This window comes from Dermacentor variabilis, chromosome 3 (assembly GCF_050947875.1).
Source record: "Dermacentor variabilis isolate Ectoservices chromosome 3, ASM5094787v1, whole genome shotgun sequence".
NCBI classification, from domain to species: Eukaryota; Metazoa; Arthropoda; class Arachnida; order Ixodida; family Ixodidae; genus Dermacentor; species Dermacentor variabilis.
This window is the reverse complement of record NC_134570.1, coordinates 116,486,994-116,507,652: the sequence shown is the minus strand read 5'-3', so window position 1 is coordinate 116,507,652 and position 20,659 is coordinate 116,486,994. Positions and strand designations below refer to the sequence as shown.

General features: G+C 44.9%; 1 protein-coding gene across 1 annotated transcript in view; it reads right to left on the bottom strand.

The window, feature by feature from the left end:
- mRpL51 (mitochondrial ribosomal protein L51) overlaps positions 1-20,659 on the bottom strand; it is a 34,023-nt gene that overhangs the window by 9,011 nt on the left and 4,353 nt on the right. Inside the window, exons 2-3 of the mRNA XM_075686230.1 lie at positions 19,446-19,583; positions 10,522-10,635 (exon numbers count right to left, since the gene is read on the bottom strand). Of these exons, the coding sequence (XP_075542345.1) occupies positions 10,522-10,635; positions 19,446-19,575 (244 nt within the window). The 5' untranslated portion in view covers positions 19,576-19,583. The remainder of the gene's footprint in view (positions 1-10,521; positions 10,636-19,445; positions 19,584-20,659) is intronic.

Genomic DNA, 20,659 nt, shown 5'->3' with positions numbered 1-20,659 from the left:
CGTCCGAACAAAGTCGGCCAAAACTGTCTCCGCTTCGTGGTGAAGGCCTTTCTTTGGTCCGCTAAATGCCATCCTCGTTGCAGCGCACGCAAAAAGCTGCTGTCGTTGTCCCCTCCAACGACGGACGTTTTTCTCGTCGATGCCGAAGTCCTGCCCGGCTTGAAGGTTCGACGATGCCTCTGTGGCTATCACAACTTTTCGCTTGAAAGCGGCACTGTAGTGGCATCTCCTGCTTGGTGCCATCACGATAACACCACGCTGCCCACCGATACGGCCGACACGACACAGGTCAAAATGGTGACCTCGCTTGTGTACGGTTGGCTACTGGCACAGCTAGTAGTGGCTGCGATAGTGACTTTTTTAAATGACGCTAGCTATGCACCATATTTAGCAGTTTCAATGAAAAACTGGCACTTTTTTTTTTTTAAATCCTCAAATCTAAGCTGACCCTGGAGTTTGGAATATGGTTATTTGAAAAAAACTATCAGCCTAGATTCGAATCAATACGGTATATCTCACTTGGTCCTTTTTTCCGCGTTCCAAAGAAAGCCTGTAAAAATACCATGTGACGGGTGCTTGCGCACTGTTATTGTGCTGCTCTCAAGAGTGCGATGGATGAACAAGGTCAGCTGCAGCAATACTGGCCCGCGACAGGGCGTTATGCCTGGTGTAGGTATCTAGGCATGTGGCTCTTATCGCAATGACGGTGCAAATTCAAGCTGCTGGCGGAGTGTTGCCGAAGTAATAAAGCATCGAAGGCCACAAAAAAGACAAGACGAAAGCAGCATTTTGATTCTGCTTGAAAGAAGGAAAGGACGAAGCGGGTGGGAACAATGGAAGTCGATGACTGCTGCTACAATTTTGCCTTTGTACACAAATGACCTTGTAGTAGTTTTCGAATTGGACGATGATGCTACAACTTTAAACCTAGGGGCTCAAATAACAGTGGATAAATCACACGGGGACAAAACTAACTAATGGTAAAAAAAATCTTGGCTATATTCAAGGTGGATTACGCATATCTTTTTCAGATGATGATGACTCTTTTCGCACTGGCCCCGTCTGCTCTCCTTCTCACAGTTACTACCAGATGTTCTTTCTTGATCTCGCACCTTGCATGTGCGCATCGCTTCGTGGTGACAGTATCAGGTGCTGCGTCTGGCTTCACACTTTTGCACCGTGACCGCCGCGTCAGTCACTGAGAGAGGGCGCCCGCAGGCCGTTCCAGTTTACCGGATGCAGATCATAACATATGTACCGCGTTTGAACCAATCTCACCGAACTGCAATATATTCAGTGCTCCTCAGGTGGCCGTATCCCTGCATGTTCTCCACAGCAACGCCATTTGGCTTTGACCAACGTTGAGCCGCAGATATGGCTTACTCCAATGAGGAAAGAGCGGATATGGATTTGGCTCTAGGTGCGTCAAGTGGACATAGAAGGAGCGCAGTTGAGCTATTTCAATGCTGGCATCCAGGTACGCGTCCGAGCTCAATGACGATTTTGCGTGCATATGAAACACTGAGACAGACTGGGACTTTTACGAAGAAACAACATAACTCTTCAATCCTGGGCGAGGACGTGGTGACAGATATTCTGTCAGTTTTCTTCAGACCCACATGCAAGTGTTCATAGTGTGGGTGCTGAAGCTGGAGTGTCAATGTCTTCAGTGTGGAGAGTACTTAAGAAGAGGCAACTTCATCTGTACCACGTGCAGATACACCAGATGTTGCAGCCCCATGATTTCAAATATCGAAAGGATTTTGCAAACTGGATTGTAATCAAGACGGAAGAGCACCCAGGCTTTCTCAACAAAATACTGTCGACCGATGAAGCTACCTTGTCACATAATGCCCAAGTAAACATCCACAACGCTCGATATTGGAGCGATGAAAACCCTCACTGAGTTTTGAAAACACATCACCAATATCAATGCTCGGTTAATGTGTGGTGTGGAATTTACGGTGGTCAGAGTGTCTACCAAGTTGACATTTCCAAATTCCCTGAGTTTTCCAGGTTTTTCCTGAGTGCCTTTGCAAAATTCCCTGAGTGATGCAGAACTATGCTTTATGTCAAGACGGGCTGAAACCATATCGCCCAATGCTGTCACTCTCTAGTAAGCATATGAAAAAAATTTAAAAGAAACTACTTAATCCATATTGAATACTAAGGAGTAGTGTTTATGTTATTCAAAAAGACAATAGAAGGGAGGGGTTAGTAAAATGCACAGCAAATAAAATGCATTCCGAAAAATTGCAAATCGAGTCGGACCATTCTCAAATACGAATAAAAAGGACATTCATACAGAAGCAAATATTTTCGAATATGAGCTATTTCTATCAACTGATAGCAACCTCAGTGGTATGCGGCTCTAACTTTGTCACAATTTAGATTCTCTCTCAACAGCTGGTAAGTCAACTTCAACTGTCCTGACACACTCTCAGCCCTCGCACGACGCCTCAGTGTTGTGTTTCACTGCTTTAAGGAGTTTATTTTGGTTTGTATGAAGGATACCTGCATCTCGGCGTCAGCCAACACTTTGTTTTTTGAGCTCAAGCTACTTCAAAACGGCGGCAGCACACTTCCTTTCCCGTTCATTCTTCAATGCATAGGTCCTTTCTGTGCTTTTCCTCCTACCGCCACTCGTTCGCCCCACGGACCATTTGAAGCATATTCTTGGTCAGTTGCACAGTCCACGTCCGATTTTTCGAAATCCTTAGGGGCCGCGAAGACGTTCGAAAAATCGGCCAGTTGGAAAAAATAAATGCATGTCATTTACTGCCCTTAAGGGCTTAAACCACCACAAGCACATTCGAAAACACTCTGAAGGCCTGTCGGTACACGTATTAGGCATAATTGAGGGATACATACTGTGTCCCGTGGTAATAGCCCCTTCCCACACTTGTTAGGCTTCACTGCAATACTTTTGTGTATGCTTCGCCAAGTAACATTTCAGCACGGAGGCGAAGCTGATTTTTGGGAACCGACATTATGCAATGCATCGTGCTTTCCAAGCTTCTAAGCCAATCGCGAGGACCACAAAGGCGGAGTCCGTGCCATTGCTGGCAGCAGGGAATTTCTTCAAGAAGCCTCCTACAGCAAGAAGCTTCATAGTGAACGTCGAAGCAGCTAGGCCTAGCGTTGCCGCACTGGTGGCTACGGCTGCCAGCGGATCTGCGTGCGAGAGCGCCAGTTCGAGGTGGCAAGGTAATCAAAATGGCAGCGGTGGTGGCTTTGATTAATGCCGTTTCGGACCTGCGGTCACGGCAAAACATCCGGAGAATAGGACAGCGAAGAGTTCTTGCGTCCGAAATTTCCGACATTCTGATACATTGACTCTATGGGGTACGTGGTGGTGCCGCGAAGCCATCCAAATTATTGGGAATCCGCAAAGTCGGTCGTTTTTGACTGTACACTGGCAACTCCTCCAGCCGACGACAGGACGTCAAATATGATTCATTACGATTCCTGTCTGTTACTCGGGCCAGTGTTACCGCGGCTTTCGACCCTTTCAATAAAATTACAGCTAATTTTCCCTGACAGAGGCACAAATTCTCTGATTTTTCCCTGAGTTTTTCCAGACTACTCAAAATCCCTGAGAATTCCCGGTTTTCCCGGTTGGTAGACACCCTGGTGGCACTATCATTGGCCCCATGTTATTTGATAACACGCTTAGAGGCAAAAGAGGCAATGACATCCTTGATGGGGCGCTTCAGGATTCTCTTTGCGAAGTTCCACTGGCTAGGATCAAGGATATTTGGTATCAGCATGATGGTGCTCCCGCGCATGGCAGCAGCAAAGCTTGCAAATGGCTGCATAAAGTATTACCGCAGCAGTAGATTGGGCTGCATGGGCCCATTGCTTGGCGGGCACGGTAGCCAGATTTAACTCCCCTCGATTTCTTTCTCAGGGGCTACGTATACCGGACACCAACCACAATATCAAAGAACCTAAAAGAAAGAAATAAGACAAGTCTGCAACTCCATCCCTGATACCACAATCAAGAATACTTCGGAAAATGTGCCTATGATACGCCAAATGTGCATTGCAGCAGATGGTCACCTCTTTGAACATGCATTATAATCAAAAAGTGCTTTTTGGATTGAAGGTCACTGGAAAATCATTCCGGCCCTAATGCCGCCTCCCCACCCAACCCCATTACACTCCGTTGGCAGGCTGCCAGCTCTTGCCCATTTCAAGCATAAAAAAATAATGCAATGTTCTTGTTCTCTTTGGTCTCCTTAGATGCTTTATCGCTTTGGCACCGCTCGGCCAGCAACACGTATTTACGCCACTAGGCGATAAAAACCACATGGCCAGATGCCTACACCGGACACACCGCCATGTCGCGGGCCAGTCTCGCTGCAGCCATCCTTGTTCATCCATCGCAAGCTTGAGAGCAACACAATAAAGGTGCGCAATTGCCCCGTCACCCATGGTAGTTTTTCATATTTCGCGGGCTTTCTTTGGAACGCAGAAGAAAGGACCACGTGAGATATATCGCGTTGGAAACAATTTATTGAGAGGTTTCTCAAGGTGCTCTACAACTTTGCGTATCACACTTGGGGTATGCAGCCAATACTTAAAAAGTTGATTAATTGAACATAACTAATTGGTTAGTTAAGGGAAACATAAATATAGCACTCTAGGCAAGTGCCAACATTATGCATTCGGTTCAACTCACGTCCGAAGTGCCTATCATTTTTAAATCTTTGGCTCAAGTTACGTGGGACAACCTGTATATATAAGTGCGTATGCGTACGTGTGTGTGAGAGAGAGAGAGATGGAGAAACCACATCAGCCAGAGAGACAGAGCTGAGAAGAGGAGCAAGAAAGACGCATTGGCTTGGGTCGGACGTCAAGGTTCGGGAAGCCAACCTGTGCCGGAGGGACCCGGCCGAACGCCAATGCATGAAGTGACCTCTAGTCAACACGTCTTCCCCTCCCGTCAACCACTCAACCAACCAGAGTATGCGAGAGCTCTCCTGCTGTGTCCACTCGTACAGTTCGTCCAGCGACACAACACCAGCCAAACTAAGAGTGCGCTGTGTTAGTCGCCCTGAATGCAGTGTAGGGACGCTTGGTCTCACTTGCCCCCTTGCCCTGTGCCCTTGTACTTGCATTTTGTATGTGTGATTATACGTTTGTGTGCGGTTACTGTTGCCTTAGCTTCCTTGCTGCCCTCGCAGGCATCTCTGATTCACAGAATTAAGCCTGCTCCCCGTACCACAACTTAACAATGGCATCTGCGAGGGAGAATTTCTCTCAGATTTATTAAAAAGCGCGCCTATTTCCTAACTTTTCCTTTTCTGCCATGTGCTACCACTATGTGGGAATACAGGAAATTGTTTTTGCGCGCCTCCCTCTCTCGGTTTTCGTTGCATGGTTTGTTTTAGCGCTAGTGTGCTCCCGTGCGTCTACATACTACCGCTCGCGCATTGACGCGCGTGTGGCGGTTTGGGTTTTGTGCCGCATGCGGTTTTGACTTCTTGCGCTAGCAAAACTGATGGCTATATCGTTACTAATCACTCAAAGGGCGACCGCCTGCCTCTCGCTCGTTTAGTGCTCACAGAGGTGCGCATAGGAAGGATGCCGTCGTGCATGCGTTTCCGTTGCTCTTTTTTTTTTTTTTTGTGGACACTTGCGAAAACTAATTGCCTCTGGTTGGCAATAAGATGAAGATCTTAGCGGAAGTTTGTCACACATTTTGCTTTTCTGACAGGCACACAACCCCACAGTTTTCTTGAGTGCGCACACCTACGCAGTTCTATTATGCTATGGATGTACATATTAGTGTAAGAGCAGGAACATTTGAGTCTTGCAACATATTCTCGTGTGCGCATCTTCTAAGCCTTCAACTATGTGTATAACAATGCATCAAAATTTTAATTCTTATAAGTTTATTTTCTTTTTTTATTGTTGTTATTCATGAATGAACAGTACATATATACCAACACAAGATATCTTTTTTTCTCACTTTACGGTCACCCTAGAAAAATTACAGTAATTTTTTTTCGAAATAAGTCTCTAAGAAGAATTGGAATCTGCAATTAAAAATAATCGACCATGGGCAAAAAAAATCTACGCTCAAAGGGTTAACGGTTTCTCCTGAGCAGCATGTTGTTCCTGGAAGCAATGCCGACTAGTGGGTGAGCAGGCCTGATCACACTAACGGTGCAGCCAATAACAGTACGCTGAGTGTCATCTGCCGACAATGGCTGCCTTGGAGTTTGTTGTCACTGATTTCTGCACTTACACCTCACTTTCTGTACTCCTTTTACACAATCCTTAGACATTCCGTGTATTCAAAAGGCCTACGAGAACAGCTTTCTGCATTGGTTTTACCAAAGCGATGCGGTTGTTTACATTGACATCTACAACCACAGATTGTCGTTAGCTTCAAACACTACTGTGGAAACGGCACGTCGTTGATAAGGGACGATGTCAAAATATAGCAATACATACATATCTGCGCGTACGTAGCCACGTTGTTCCACCCTGAGACGAGTCAATATGAGCAGCCAAGCCACTTAAACAACTGTGACTGTCATCCAGACATATATTACGGGCTGCTATAACTGATTCCCACTTTTCTTTAACTTCTATACTTTAACTTGTAGAATTACAGTTTGTGCGTGCCATAAAGTATTATCAGAGAAAACTGTGCTCACATAAGCTATCATTTATAGGTCATATAGTTCTCTTGCAGAAACGTGGATGTCATGGCTGACACCGTTGGTATAACTGAGTGAGGCGGTTGTTTGTGATGCTGTATTGAATGCACAATCTCTTTCTTATTTCCTGATTGATGCAGGAGTAAATATTGTATTTACTTGCATAATGATTGCACTTGCATAATGATCGCACCCCTGAATTTATCGTCAAAATTAACATTTTTACTTTCCCGTATAATGATCAGACCCCGAACTTGCCGCAGCGATACGTAGTGTGCCAAGTCTAGCTAATGATGATCGCGCTTACCATCTGTTGAATGCTGTGCGGACGACCCTTCAAGACATACCAAACACATACTTAAGCAGATGCCCCATTTCATTTCTTTCATCACTTTCCGCACTTCCATTAAAAAAAAAAAGAAACAAAAGTTACAACCAAACTTGCCTTGGCTTTATTATTTGTAGGCTTTATAATGGTTGTGGTCAACACCAACAACAAAAAAGGCACCTTTTGATTCCTCTCGTCTGCATTTGTCGGCATTCGTGGGCACGCAACAAATTGCGAGCGGCAACGATAGTAGCCACGCTTACACTGATATGTTAGAACTGCACCCTATTCATACACTCTTGTGACACAGCTAAGATATTCACCCACCCTTAGCGGAAACGTGCCGTATTAGGATAGCAGTGAAGACAAATGCCGCAGTTTTCGCAGCATGCTCGCCACATGTTTCTATGTCACTGGCAGCTAAGCGCACCGATCTGTTTCTGTCCCCTCAAAGTGAACATGGCTACGTTATTGCCGCAAACTTGCCGCTATTAACAATATTATTCATTACTGATACGGAAGAAACTGTTTCAATTCCTGTAATGTACTCACGAGAAGAAGAAAAATCGTGTTTGGCGCGTTCGGCTTGCTCCGCCGGCCGTCAGTTTTGTTTTGGTATCCCGCACTGTTACAGCGGCAGCGCCCGTTTGTTAACCTGTTGTCATCCTGCAGCAAATGCAGGATGAAAGAAAATTTTTTCTTTTTGCATAAAATTTAACCCGAGTAATAATCACACCCCTGAATTTGCATCAATTTTTTTGACAAAAAAAAGCTATCATTATGCGAGTAAACATGGTAGCGTATCTCTGGAAATAAGACGTGTCAGCATAATAACATGTACAGACCCACTCATCTATGCAGCAAATGCAAGTGGACGCGTTTGGGAACGGTGACATACAGATGTTGGCATAGTGCTGTCTTGCAACTTCCTGCGTATTGTGTATGTGTCGTGTGAAGTAAAAAATTTTTGATTTCAAATTGCTAAGGCCAAAACTGAACCATAAAAGCAGTTTCCTTCATCCTAACTTGCTTACCTTTCCGTTCTATTGGCCTAACCTATGCTGAACAGGATCAGCATTAGCTCGAATTTCATGCGCACAGGTTGAGAGGGCTGAAGCTCGTGCATTTCAACTTCAAAGGCGTGTTCTGACTCCTACTGACATGTTGCCTTGTTTATTTTTTTCGGGTGAGCGCTTTTCTCCATCTAACAAATGTTATCGCTCAACGCGGGAGGTGCCTGCATGTATCGGAAGTTTCTGGAATGTTATCGATGGTTCTATCCGCTGTCTGTTGTCACCGAACCTTGTGCAATTTGATTGCATGTATGCACGATGCGAATGGTGAACTTTCTGGAAGACATGCGGGCACTAGCGATTGCTCTGGAATGTACGATGACTCGTGCATAAAGTCGACACGCTTGACCAGCAGATCAAATTTTCGACAATCCCTGACTGTGTTCGTCACTGTCGCCGTTGTTTGAGTGTAGCCTGTTTTGAGGGCACAAGTTTGCCTAATAAAAAGCTAGCTTCATCATTCCCAGTTTTGCTGCTTTCTTCACTGTCACTACTACGTGACAATAAGTTGTGTGCAATTCATTATATACACAATAGAAGTCGCTGCGGCTTTCATGTATTTGGTTCGACGGCAGATCACACAGGGTTTGGTTGAACAATGGTTGGCACATTGGTTTTGCCGGCGCCGTCAACAAGAAAGCCTGTTGCACTACAACTAGCCCTTGTCAGTTGCATCGTCGGCCTGGTATGACAAAATGGACACACGCATTCAATAGTCGGCCATCTTTGGCGTCTTGTCTGCCTCATATTGAACCAGTGCTACACAGCGCCTTATTAAACGAGCATGTGAAGCCAGGCACACACTGCCACAATCAGCAACTGAGGGCTGACGCTGCAAGAAGACTTCGTCACCAACCTGATGTTGTTAAAGTGCTGCCCCCTTGTAGCACAGGGGTATTTCAATAAATTTTCTAGCCGTCAATGAAAGGCGGCAACTAAATGGCTCACGGTGCAGTTCGAAGCACTCAGTAGTTCGGAGAAAGTCCTGGCCGCTTTCTGAATTAGGGTGAAGTTGCAGTCTTACATTACGCACATTTTGGCACCCACTGGAGATAGAGCTACCACCGGTGGAGTTGTAATGTGGCACATGGCACGGGTTGGAGTGCATATGGCAGGCGTCACCAAATACTGACTGGGAGTTTACCACTGCCATTGAAAAGAAAAATGTACAATCACTGTATTCTACCGGTGCTAACACATGGAGTAGAAACTTGGAGGTTAACAATGAAGCTCGAGATCAAGTTAAGGTCAGTGCAAAGCGCGATGGAACGAAAAATGTTAAGCATAACAGTAACAGACAGGAAGAGAGCGGTATGGATCAGAGAACAAATGGGGATAGCCGATATTCTAGTTGACACTAAGAGAAAGAAAAATGGAGCTCGGCGGACCGTTTACCGCATAGGATAGATAACCAGTGGACCATTAGAGTTACACAATGGGTGCCAAGGGAAGAGTGATCAAAATTAGGTGGGGTGAGAAAAACTAGGTGGGGTGATGAAATTAAGAAATTTGCAGGTGCAAGTTGGAATTGGCTAGAACAAGACAGGGATTATCGGAGATTGCTGGGGAGAGGTCTTCATCTTGTAGTGGACATAAAAATAGGCTGATGATGAAACGAGTGTTTGCAACAGTACGCATCCCTGCACTTTTTTTTTTCTGAGACTTTTTGCTGAGATCAGGCAGCGCAGCTGCACATACAACTTTTCCAAAACTGCCAGGGCAGGGCACATGTGCCGTCGCGCTGAGAAAAAGGCGGATTGCTCTTTCGTGAAAGTTCTGTTTCCTGTGAGCATGGTGTAAAACTACAGACATGAAAATTATAACAGCATACTTGCCAACCTGGGGACATTGAAATTCTGGAGGTTCGCCGAAGAGGAGAGATAAAACAAAAAATGTCACTGTTTTTTTTATGGATCACAGCAACGTCAGATACAGCTCTGAATGGCCACCAGCATAGTCAATAGACGTTTCGGTGCTCGCACTGTGTGCACGTGCATGATTAAAGAACACATACTATGTCCTATGACAGTGGCCTCCTTCCAGCTTCACTGGGTAACACACCTGTACCAGCTATTAGGCAACGCACACTGTAAATCCTTTGCCTCACATGCCCTCCTCAACGCATGTTTCGATCTGAAGCAAACCGAGTTAGGCTAGTTAGGCCTACATTGCCTACACACAAATAGTTTGGATTTAAACCTGCCTTCGGCTAGCTACATATATCACATAACAGCAATTACAATGCGGTTGTGCTGCATAATCTTCTTTTTTTTTCCCTTAGCGGGGCTTCAGCAGTTTTGCGGGGGATTGATGGCCATGTCTGTACAATGGGGAGGACTGGCCGACATTCAGGAGTCTCCCCGACCAATCCGGAGAGTTGGCTGGTATGTAACAGAAACAAACACACCTTTGCCCGTTTTCTACTGGAAGACACCTGCCCACTCACCGATGTAGTCATTCTGGCCAAACAGGGCTCTTCGCTCACACCAGGCATCCTTGGGTGCGTAGACGGGTTGGGTCCTGAGCTTCTCGTGCTCCTTCGGCAGCCGCGGCAGGTACCCTGACGACAGCAGAATCGGAAAGAAAGAAAAAGAAAAAAAAGATTGCATTTCCCCCAAAGTCGTACAAGTAGGATGGAATCTCCATAAACGGAAATCGCTTTAACAGAATTGGCCCTTATGTTGTGACGCCAAATTCTGAAGCAAAATTTTAATATGATTAGTATTCTCCGAGAACATCGCCCACTTTGCAGTATGCACATAGTGCCTAAGTCCGCATCTAAACTCTTACGTGCCAGCTTGGGTCTCTGGGTGTGTACCCATTCATGGCAAATCGCTTGAATGCATTTGGGCCACTGGATATGAAATACCATAAGAATCCCTTGGGAACTTCACCCACTTTGCGTCATGCACTCATTATAAGAAATAATGCTAATCGCATTAACATCACCAATAATCTCCAAAGAATGGATTCAATGGCAATTCCTTTCTTTAGGAAGCAAGAATACAGATTGTTGGTTTATCCTGTAGCACATTTTTTCTAGGTAAATTGAAGTGTTATATAATGTGTACAAAATTTGCATATTTTTTTATTATAATGAAATTGTTCAAAATTATGGGTACCCCCCAAGGCCAGCTCTTATAACTTAAACTGAGTTCAATCCAACAAAACAATTCTTGGCAGTTACAGATATACATTGCTCTGTGCAACAAACCAAAACTATAGAAAGATCTGAAGAATCCTGGAAGTGAAGAATCCTGCTAAAATAACCAAGAAAATACGCCCTTCTATACCTTGCTATAAATTGCATCCACATCAAAAGTTGTCACAAGATGTTATTTTTTGGGGTTCGTTGCACAGACAACTAAGCAAAAACAAAGGCACAAAGTTTAATTAGAAATCTTTACTAAAATAAAGAATTGTACTTGTAGGTATACGAAATAACTGCAAATTTGTGGGTTTTGAGCAAATAAACCAAATAGGATGTGGAATGCTTCCAGTGCTCAGAAAAGCATTAGGAGAGCTAAAATCTACCAGATTTCTCTATCATCTATCATCTAACATTTCTCTATCACCTGATTGATAGTGTGAATATGGTCTATTGTTGAGTAGCCTTTACGGAATCCTGCCTGGTCCTGTGATTGGGAGAAGTCTAAGTCCTGATTCTATTTGCGATTACCTTAATAAATATTTTGTAGGCAACGGACAGTAAGCTGATTGGTCTATAATTTTTCAAGTCCTTGGCGCCCCTTTATTATGGATTAGAATTATGTTAGCATTCTTCCAAGATTCCGCTACGCTCGAGGTCATGAGGCATTGCGTATACAGGGTGGCAAGTTTTTCTAGAACAATCTGCCCACCATCCTTCAATAAATCTTGCTGTTACCTGATCCTCCCCAACTGCCTTCTCCCTTTGCATAACTCCCAAGGCTTTCTTTACTTCTTCCGGTGTTACTTGTGGGATTTCAATTTCCTCTAGACTATTCTCTCTTCGATTATCGTCGTGGGTGCTACTGGTACTGCATAAATCTCCATAGAACTCCTCAGCCACTTGAACTGTCTTATCCATATTAGTAATGATATTGCCGGATTTGTCTCCTAACGCATACATCTGATTCTTGCCAGTTCCTAGTTTCTTCTTCACTGCTTTTAGGCTTCCTTCGTTCCTGAGAGCATGTTCCATTCTATCCATATTATACTTCTTTATGTCAGCTGTCTTACGCTTGTTGATTAACTTCGAAAGTTCTGCCAGTTCTATTCTAGCTGTAGGGTTAGAGGCTTTCATACATTGGCATTTCTTGATCAGATCTTTCATCTCCTGTGATAGCTTACTGGCATCCTGTCTTATGGAGTTACCACAGACTTCTATTGCACATTCCTTAATGATGCCTGTAAGACTGTCGTTCATTGCTTCAACACTAAGGTCCTCTTCCTGAGTTAAAGCCGAATACCTGTTCTGTAGCTTGATCCGGAATTCCTCTATTTTCCCTCTTACCGCTAACTCATTGATCGGCTTCTTATGCACCAGTTTCTTCTGTTCCCTCCTCAGGTCTAGGCTAATTCGACTTCTTACTATCCTATGGTCACTGCAGCGCACCTTGCTGAGCACGTCCACATCTTGTATGATGCCAGGGTTAGCGCAGAGTATGAAGTCGATTTCATTTCTAGTCTCGCCATTCGGGCTCCTCCACGTCCACTTTCGGCTATCCCGCTTGCGGAAGAAGGTATTCATTATCCGCATATTATTCTGTTCTGCGAACTTGAACCCCGTGCTTTACAACCGCATGTACCCCGATGCATACTCTCCACTCTGCAAAGCGTGCGAGGCCCGCGCTAACCTCGATCATATTATCTGGCAATGCCCCAAAGCCTCACCCACCAACACCTCCCACACTAACACACGCATAACTACGGCCGAGCAGTGGGAGACATTGCTGCTCAGCTTGGACCCAGAGGAGCAGCTCTGGGCCGTCCGGATGGCCGAAGACGCCGCCAGAAAGCAAGGACTGGCCGCCGTCTGAGGAAGGGGGGATTGGGGGTTAGTCTCCCGACCCCCGCCACCCCTGAACCCCATCAAGGACATAACAAAGTTTTATCTCTCTCTCTCTCTACTAATAACTCTCCCCTGCTATTCCTAGTGCCTATGCCATATTCCCCCACTGACTTGTCTACAGCCTGCTTCTTGCCTACCTTGTCATTGAAGTCGCCCATCAGTACAGTGTATTTTGTTTTGACCTTACCCATTGCCAATTCCACGTCTTCATAGAAGCTTTCGACTTCTTGGTCATCATGACTAGATGTGGGGGCGTAGACCTGTACGACCTTCAATTTGTACTTATTAAGTTTCACAACAACACCTGCCACTCTCTCGTTGATGCTATAGAATTCCTGTATGTTACCAGCTATATTCTTATTAATCAGGAATCCAACTTCTAGTTCTCGTTTCTCCGCTAAGCCCCGGTAGCACAGGACGTGCTCGCTTTTTAGCACTGTATATGCTTCTTTTGGCCTCCTAACTTCACTGAGCCCTATTATATCCCATTCACTGCCCTCTAATTCCTCCAATAGCACTGCTAGACTCGCCTCACTAGATAACGTTTTAGCATTAAACGTTGCCAGGTTCAGATTCCAATGGCGGCCGGAGTGCAGCAGTGGCGTAGAGGTAGAACATTCGCCTCGCGTGCAAGAGGACCATGGTTCGAATCCCAGTGCCGTGCAATTTCCCACCGGATTTTTTTTAAAAATGCGTGTTGATAAAATCGCATAAACAGGCCTGGAGTGCAGCCTGATCCCGGTGACCAGAACCAGTAACGCACTCCCTCATCAGAGCAGGATTGGCCACCCTGGTGCAGTACTTGGCCACAACCTACTATATGAATACAACAATCAACTTGAGAATGAGAAGGTTCAAATAGGCATCATTGATAGCCCCTTGCCAACTTGTACTGTATTGAAACACACATTCAGGGTAACACATCTTTTGATAAAGTGCCGAGAACTGTAATAATTCCCTTCCAGTGTAGAGCTTTATTTCAGGCTACCGCAGCCATCCTCCACATGAATTACGAACTTTCAACGCACTCCCTGAAGCATTATTCCCAACGGGTCCTTCATGCACGATGACCATTCATGCCAACAAACTTTCGCTTCCCACGCCGTCGCACTTCGCCATACAGTAAATACTACTAGTATAAACTGGAAAGTTACAGTGCATAAACACTACAACGAAAGGTAACTTGCCATTTATTTGACACCCAGAAAGCCAGGACAGTATAAACATGTTTGAACACAGTTCAAGCTCCTTGTCAGAGTTTATCAGAGATAGAAACACGCTGCAAATACTTTTCAAACCTTATTACTTTTTCAAGCATAATGTCAACAACAAAAAAAGAAGAATATACTATACAATACCAGCATTTTTTATGTAACACATCAGACCAGTACCTTCAGCTTCGATTTAACAGGCACTGTGTGGTGTCACCGCTTTCACCGTATTTCTTCACTGAGCCAGCAGATAAACATAATCTCTGCTGCAAAGTGTTCTAACATCTAATTGTGCCAAAAAAAAAAAAGAAAGAATTTTCTACGGAAAATTGCGTTTCCCACTTGCTGTCATACCTTCATCGGCACAACAGCCTTTTTAAATAAGTTCACTTTTATTTGGGTAATGCATAAAAATGGTTCCTAGTTGGAACCAAAATTTTGCCACCTCTCCGTAAATGGAACCACCAATGATGCTGCAACATTACGACAAGCTGATTAGCAATGCAAGCAGAAATACATGTTTCTTTCTTTAGAAAGAACCAGGATTTGAAATTATTTTTGTAACATCCGTCTTCTCTGGAGAAAGCCACACTTACAAAGCAGTGTCAAGGACTCAAAAAAAAGGAAGTACTCATACTTTCTTGATACACTGCAAGTATGCAGTACCCAACCAATAGTAATTCAAACAACCTCGATTACTTGGGATGCCTTACAGCATCACCGAGTGAAGATACGTTTTTGTAGATAAGTCAGTGGTTCCAACAACGAAAAAGGGTCAGCAGTAACATGGCTAATACGGCTACCAATACACATAGAGGTACTGTGAATGGTTAGGGCCAACAACAGAACTAGAAGCAAGACAAAAATGAAAATGCTTCACATTTTATATGTTTATAACAATTCAACAAAATGCCACAGAGAAGAATGTGCAACTGAGCTGTCAGGCATTAAAAAAAAAAGAGAGAGAAATCTGGTTCATTGACTGTTATTTAACAGAAAGAAAGGAAGTATGGTCACCCCGACTGGGTCAATTCAGGCCTAGGGCATTCACCCAGAATTTCTGACCGTCCCACTAAATTCAGGATGGTTGGCTGCCATAGCATGAACTTGGAAGGTTTCGAGTATGTGGGGTAAGGCAACAAACAACGCATGATCCTGAAAACAGTTTCCCAAAGCTTATTCTACGTCCGCAGAAGGGCACAATTCCAGAATAAATAAGCTGTGCTCTATCAACAAAAAAATAAAAGCAACTCCCCCCCTTTTTTTTTATTACCAGTGACTTGCTTTTCACCTAAGCAAGCTACCAATTCGGCTGACTGACTTACTCAAGGTGCGAATAAGCAATCCAATGGCTAGGTATGTCACTTGTTTGCCTAATGAAATATCAAGCACAATAGCTTCAGCAGAATGGCTGTCACAAAAACAAATTTATTCTCGTAACCGTAGAATGTAGTTTGAAGCTGTAAGGTGCTACCAGTCATAGGTTGGCGTACTCACCAAGTCACCCTTGCTCAATACTCCTTTTACAGGTGGGAGATCGAATGTTAGTGAGTGAGCCATGGTGTGAGTGGACGTGAACAGCCACAAAAATTAGTGCCGAGATACGCGAGTACCAACGAAAGTCAGTGGTGGTGATTCTGAGTGGACACGAGTATGGACATCGGTGATTCTCAGTGAATGTGAGTGGACTTGAGCATGTGCAGCAAAATCTCAAGCAAGGGCCGAAACCACGTGCGGGATGCATCCTCAACTTGGCAACCCAAAAGTTGGAGAAAAAAAAAATTTCCAACAGAGAAGCAATGGCATTCAGTAGGTTGATGCCATGCATGCAAATCAGTGAATTTCCGTGTGCCATTACTAGATAGCGAGATACACTTTGTCCTTTTACGTCCGGAGCACAGCCACAACAGGCTTCTCAGTGTTCGTCCATGCACAAGTCATCAGCAGCATCCTTTTTTTTTTGCAGTTGGTTTTCACAACCAGCTTAGCTAGCTTCTCCAACTCATCTGCCTGCTGCCATGAGTCAACAATGGACAGGAAGCGTTTGATGGCACACGATAGCATACGATGCTGCGTTTAAAGGGGCCCTGAACCACCCCTCAGGCTTGGTGAAAAAACATAGTCCGCGGATAGCATACGCTGCTTTGAACATCTCGGTCAAGTTTTGGAGTCGTGCGCAGCGCGTGGAGCTCACAAGCGGAGCATGAATTCACCTTTCTCTCAAACACTTTCTTTTCAGGAGAAGCATGCTCCACGCTCCTTTCTGGATGCTTCATGTTGTAATAAAGCATCCAGGAAACACAGCTGCTATTGGCTAATAGCTGACATCAACCAAGAAGGGTGTTCGAATCAGTGCGCTTCTTTCTACTGTTTCTGTGTATATTTATTGACGAAGTTTAATAAACAGGCTGAAGTTAGTGAAAGTCTGCTTTCGAATTACGATAATAATTACGTACTTACGTAAGATGCAAACTATCGTCTGCTCACGCTTGACCGCAGCCGCACAGGTAGGAATTAAACTTTGGCCGCCCTGCTTATCGGTGTTGTAGCTATCAGGTTTCACTAATTTAGACTATTGTTTTGAACGCTCAACTAGCCTCAAACCACATCAAACTTAAGGACAGACCGCACGCACATTTCCCAGCATGCACTGGCTCCTGGCCGCTCCTGGTTAGATGCCTTGACAGACTTATGATAGCGCTTCAAAATGCACAAGTTGAATATTGCTACTAGCTGTCAGTCAAGCTGGTGACGGCTAAAGCCGGTCCACATCACAGTCAGACTGCAGCATATGAGCGCGAGCACGCACTCAAGCCCCGTCGTGCACAAAGCAAACACTGTGCATACTCATACAGTTGCATGTAGCTGCAGTGTACTATGTAGCATAGATATCACGGCCGCCGCAGGGTGCCGTGACGAGTCCGCTGGCTAAGCGCGCTGCAGCTCTGTGAGGACAACCGTATTTGGCTTACGTTTGGCGCGTTGTAGGCGCCAGAACTGGAAGTACTAGTGGTGTCTACGTTAACATCCACAATCAAATTTGAACTGCGTGCCATGGTGACATTCAGTAGGCGGAGCATTGTGGGCATGCCCCACTCCACCGTAGCCTTCGCAGTGCAACTCATTGAAGAAGGGCGGAAGCACTGTAAAGGTTGTGTTTGATTGCCAATAACTACACTTCTGCTGAATGCATTGAAGTATCTTTTGTGGCAAATTATTTCCAAAATAGCCTATTTTACCTTCAAATGCATTTCTCCACTTCGATAAGAAACGGTTCAAGCCCCTTTGAGCTCAAGGTTGCCATGTATGCCAACGAGCATGGCAAGTGAGCCGCTGGCCGCAACTTCGGTGTCAAGGACAAGTGCCCATGTTGCTGGGCAGAACAGAAGAGGAGCCCGCCGTTACGAACAAATCTAGGAAAGCATTCAACGAAAACCATAAAGTTTCAGAAAGTTGTATTCGTAAACATTTGAACAAATGGCCCAGTCCCGTATAAGGCCCGCACCTCGTCAAAATTGCAAAAAAGAATTGCAGACCTTACATGAGTCTATAGGGTAGGTGAGTGAGTAGTGGTGAGGGGGCGCAAGCATGAGAGTGAGCGGGTGCCAGTACCTGCGAATATAAGTGACTATGAATGCAAGTGAGTGCTAGGAAGTACAAGTGAGCGCGAGTAGGAATGTGAGTGGGTACAAAGATTGCGAAAATATTGATGAGCGAGTATGAGGGAGTGCCCATTTACTCTGCTGACGTGTGCAATTGGCACATCCTATGTGTCTTCTACTGAATGGACCACTTTATACAGACTAGCCACCTGCGGCCACGGTAAGAAACACGTGCCCAGACTGTCACTGGCCTGAGCTGCACTGCTCACCTCTTCTGGGAGTGCGATACTCACTCCTCTGCGCGGGCCTGTCATCTGCAGTCACTGGACACACCACTCGCCAACCGCACTACCTGAATAAAGCCAGCGAATGCTACCAACCAAACTGATGCAGTTTTTAACTCACTCCCAACATATGCTAAGGGGATGGGCTCGTTAAACCAGCTGGAGCACATCCCCATCATTCCCTTTCTCCCGATAGGCTTTTTTCAATAAACATTTATTCAATCAAACAAATCTAGTTCATGCACCTATGCTAGTGGTTACAGAGCCAGTTATTGCAACACTGGTGGCCTGCATAAGTTTTTGTTCTTGACAGTGCACTCCTTGGACGCCCGGATGCCATTTATCATGCAACAGATGCCCCGTCAGCTGCCTGAAATCAAGGAAGGCCATGCTACACTGCAAAGCAAATGTATGTTGCTTGCTTCTTTCTCCCACTATAGCAAAGAGCTTCAACATGCGGGGTCATGGATGGACCATTCTGTACAAATTATAACACGTTTCCACACTACCCAATGAACATGCATACATGTGCAGAAAGCACCAAGTGATATTGATAAAGTCCTTGCCTATGCCTTGTTGGGGCAATATGGAGTTAATCCTTGTTTCACAAAACTAATTCAAAAGCACTATATAACAAGATTTCAAAATTGTGTCAGAAAACTTGGAATGCATTACTCTTCTCTGTGCAGATAAAGAAAGCATAAACATTTTGTTTTTCTCGCCTTTAGTTCTCGACACACAAAGCACCTGCACATTGATAAAGAATCATAGTAAGATTCACAAGTAATAAAATCTGAAGAAAACATAGAACATGGTCCTAAAGCATGTTATCCATTTGACTGACGAGGTTAAACATTTCCCCGCAACATACAGAGAGTGAGAGACACCATAGTGAGGGAGTCTGGATTACATCGAACCCCTTGAGTTTCCTTAAAACAGGCACCCAAAGGATGATGCACAACCATTTTTGCGTTCTTCTCACAGTGAAATGTGGATGTCATGGCTGGGTACCAAACTTTATAACAGTACAACAGCATAGCTACCAAGCCACTATGGTGGGTGCACTAAACCTGATAGGCAGCCTTTCAGCAAAAGCTTCTTTAGATGTGCCATGCACACACGTCGGTCCCAAGAGTTGTGGTGACTGCGTCATAGCGGATGTCCTTGTTGGCTCAAAGCACCTGCAAGATCCCCCAAAATAGCAGTTCCCAGTAGCTCACCAGGGGGCAGCAGGGGGCTTTCATAGCCATAGCGTCGGATGTACTTTTTCCGCTCCCAGAAGCGCACCGAAATTTGGACCGGGCTCCGGCCAACCAACCGCTGTAGGGCCGAGTGCAAGATGGTGCTCATGGCTTGGCCTGAAAGTATGGAGAAAGCCCCCATTACCAGAGTGACCAATTTGATGCCAACTAGTATAAGCAAATTTCTACTGGTTTCTATGTAGTCCAATACATATTTAAAAAAAAATTTTGAGTACTCACTCGACTAACATGTTGTCCGAGTACTTTTGCCTTAGACCTGATTTAGTCCTTGTTGATAGAATTTATATTATTCTATTGATGTATATTCTCACAGAATGAAAAGCATCAATTTAGGGCTAATACAAGTAACTTAATTCCCGCCATCTCTAGATCACGTTACATAGGTATAGTTCTGGCCACTGTGCTCAGATCGTAATTCACGCCACCTTTATCGACCGGACGCATAGTGGCGCGACATCGCACTTCAACATAATTGCATTTATTGAGTGTTCTACTTTCAAATATCCCGGCCACATTTCATTCCACGAGTGTAGTACCTTCTGTTGTTTGGTGTCATAAGGTGGCTTGCAGGAGTCCCATTGCAACCACTCCAGCTTGTGCAGGGGGTACGGTTCCAGTAAAGCTTTGTATTAACTTTTAGACCGCATTTGAAACATACCTGATGTTAAAAACTAAATTGCGGGGAGGTTTAATGTCCCAAAACGTCATGGTGGGCTGTTGCGGACACCGCAGGGGAAGGTTCTGGATTAGTTTTGACCACCCGAGATCCTTTATTGCGCACGCAATTCATGCTACATGAGCGTTCTTGCATTGCGCCCCATCGGGATGCCACAGGGCGGAATGCCCCAGTAGGGATTGAACATGCGACCTCATGCTTGGCATTGCAAAGCCATAGCCACTGCGCCATTGCCGCGGCAGGTGACATCCATGATGCAAATTAAAGTGAGGTGTTATGAAACGAGAAAAGTTGTTCATAAAATTTTCCAGCTGCATGAAAGGACAGCTGGCATCACCATTCATAAAGTCAGGAGTAAAACAAGTACCCAGCCCTGTCTTGAAAAAAATAATGCTAAAATTTGCTTGCCTATGCCTGGGCTTCTCACAATGCACTAGTGTAACTGTTACAAGAACCTGTGTGCACTATAGTACTTTTCCACAATTTGCAAGTGCAC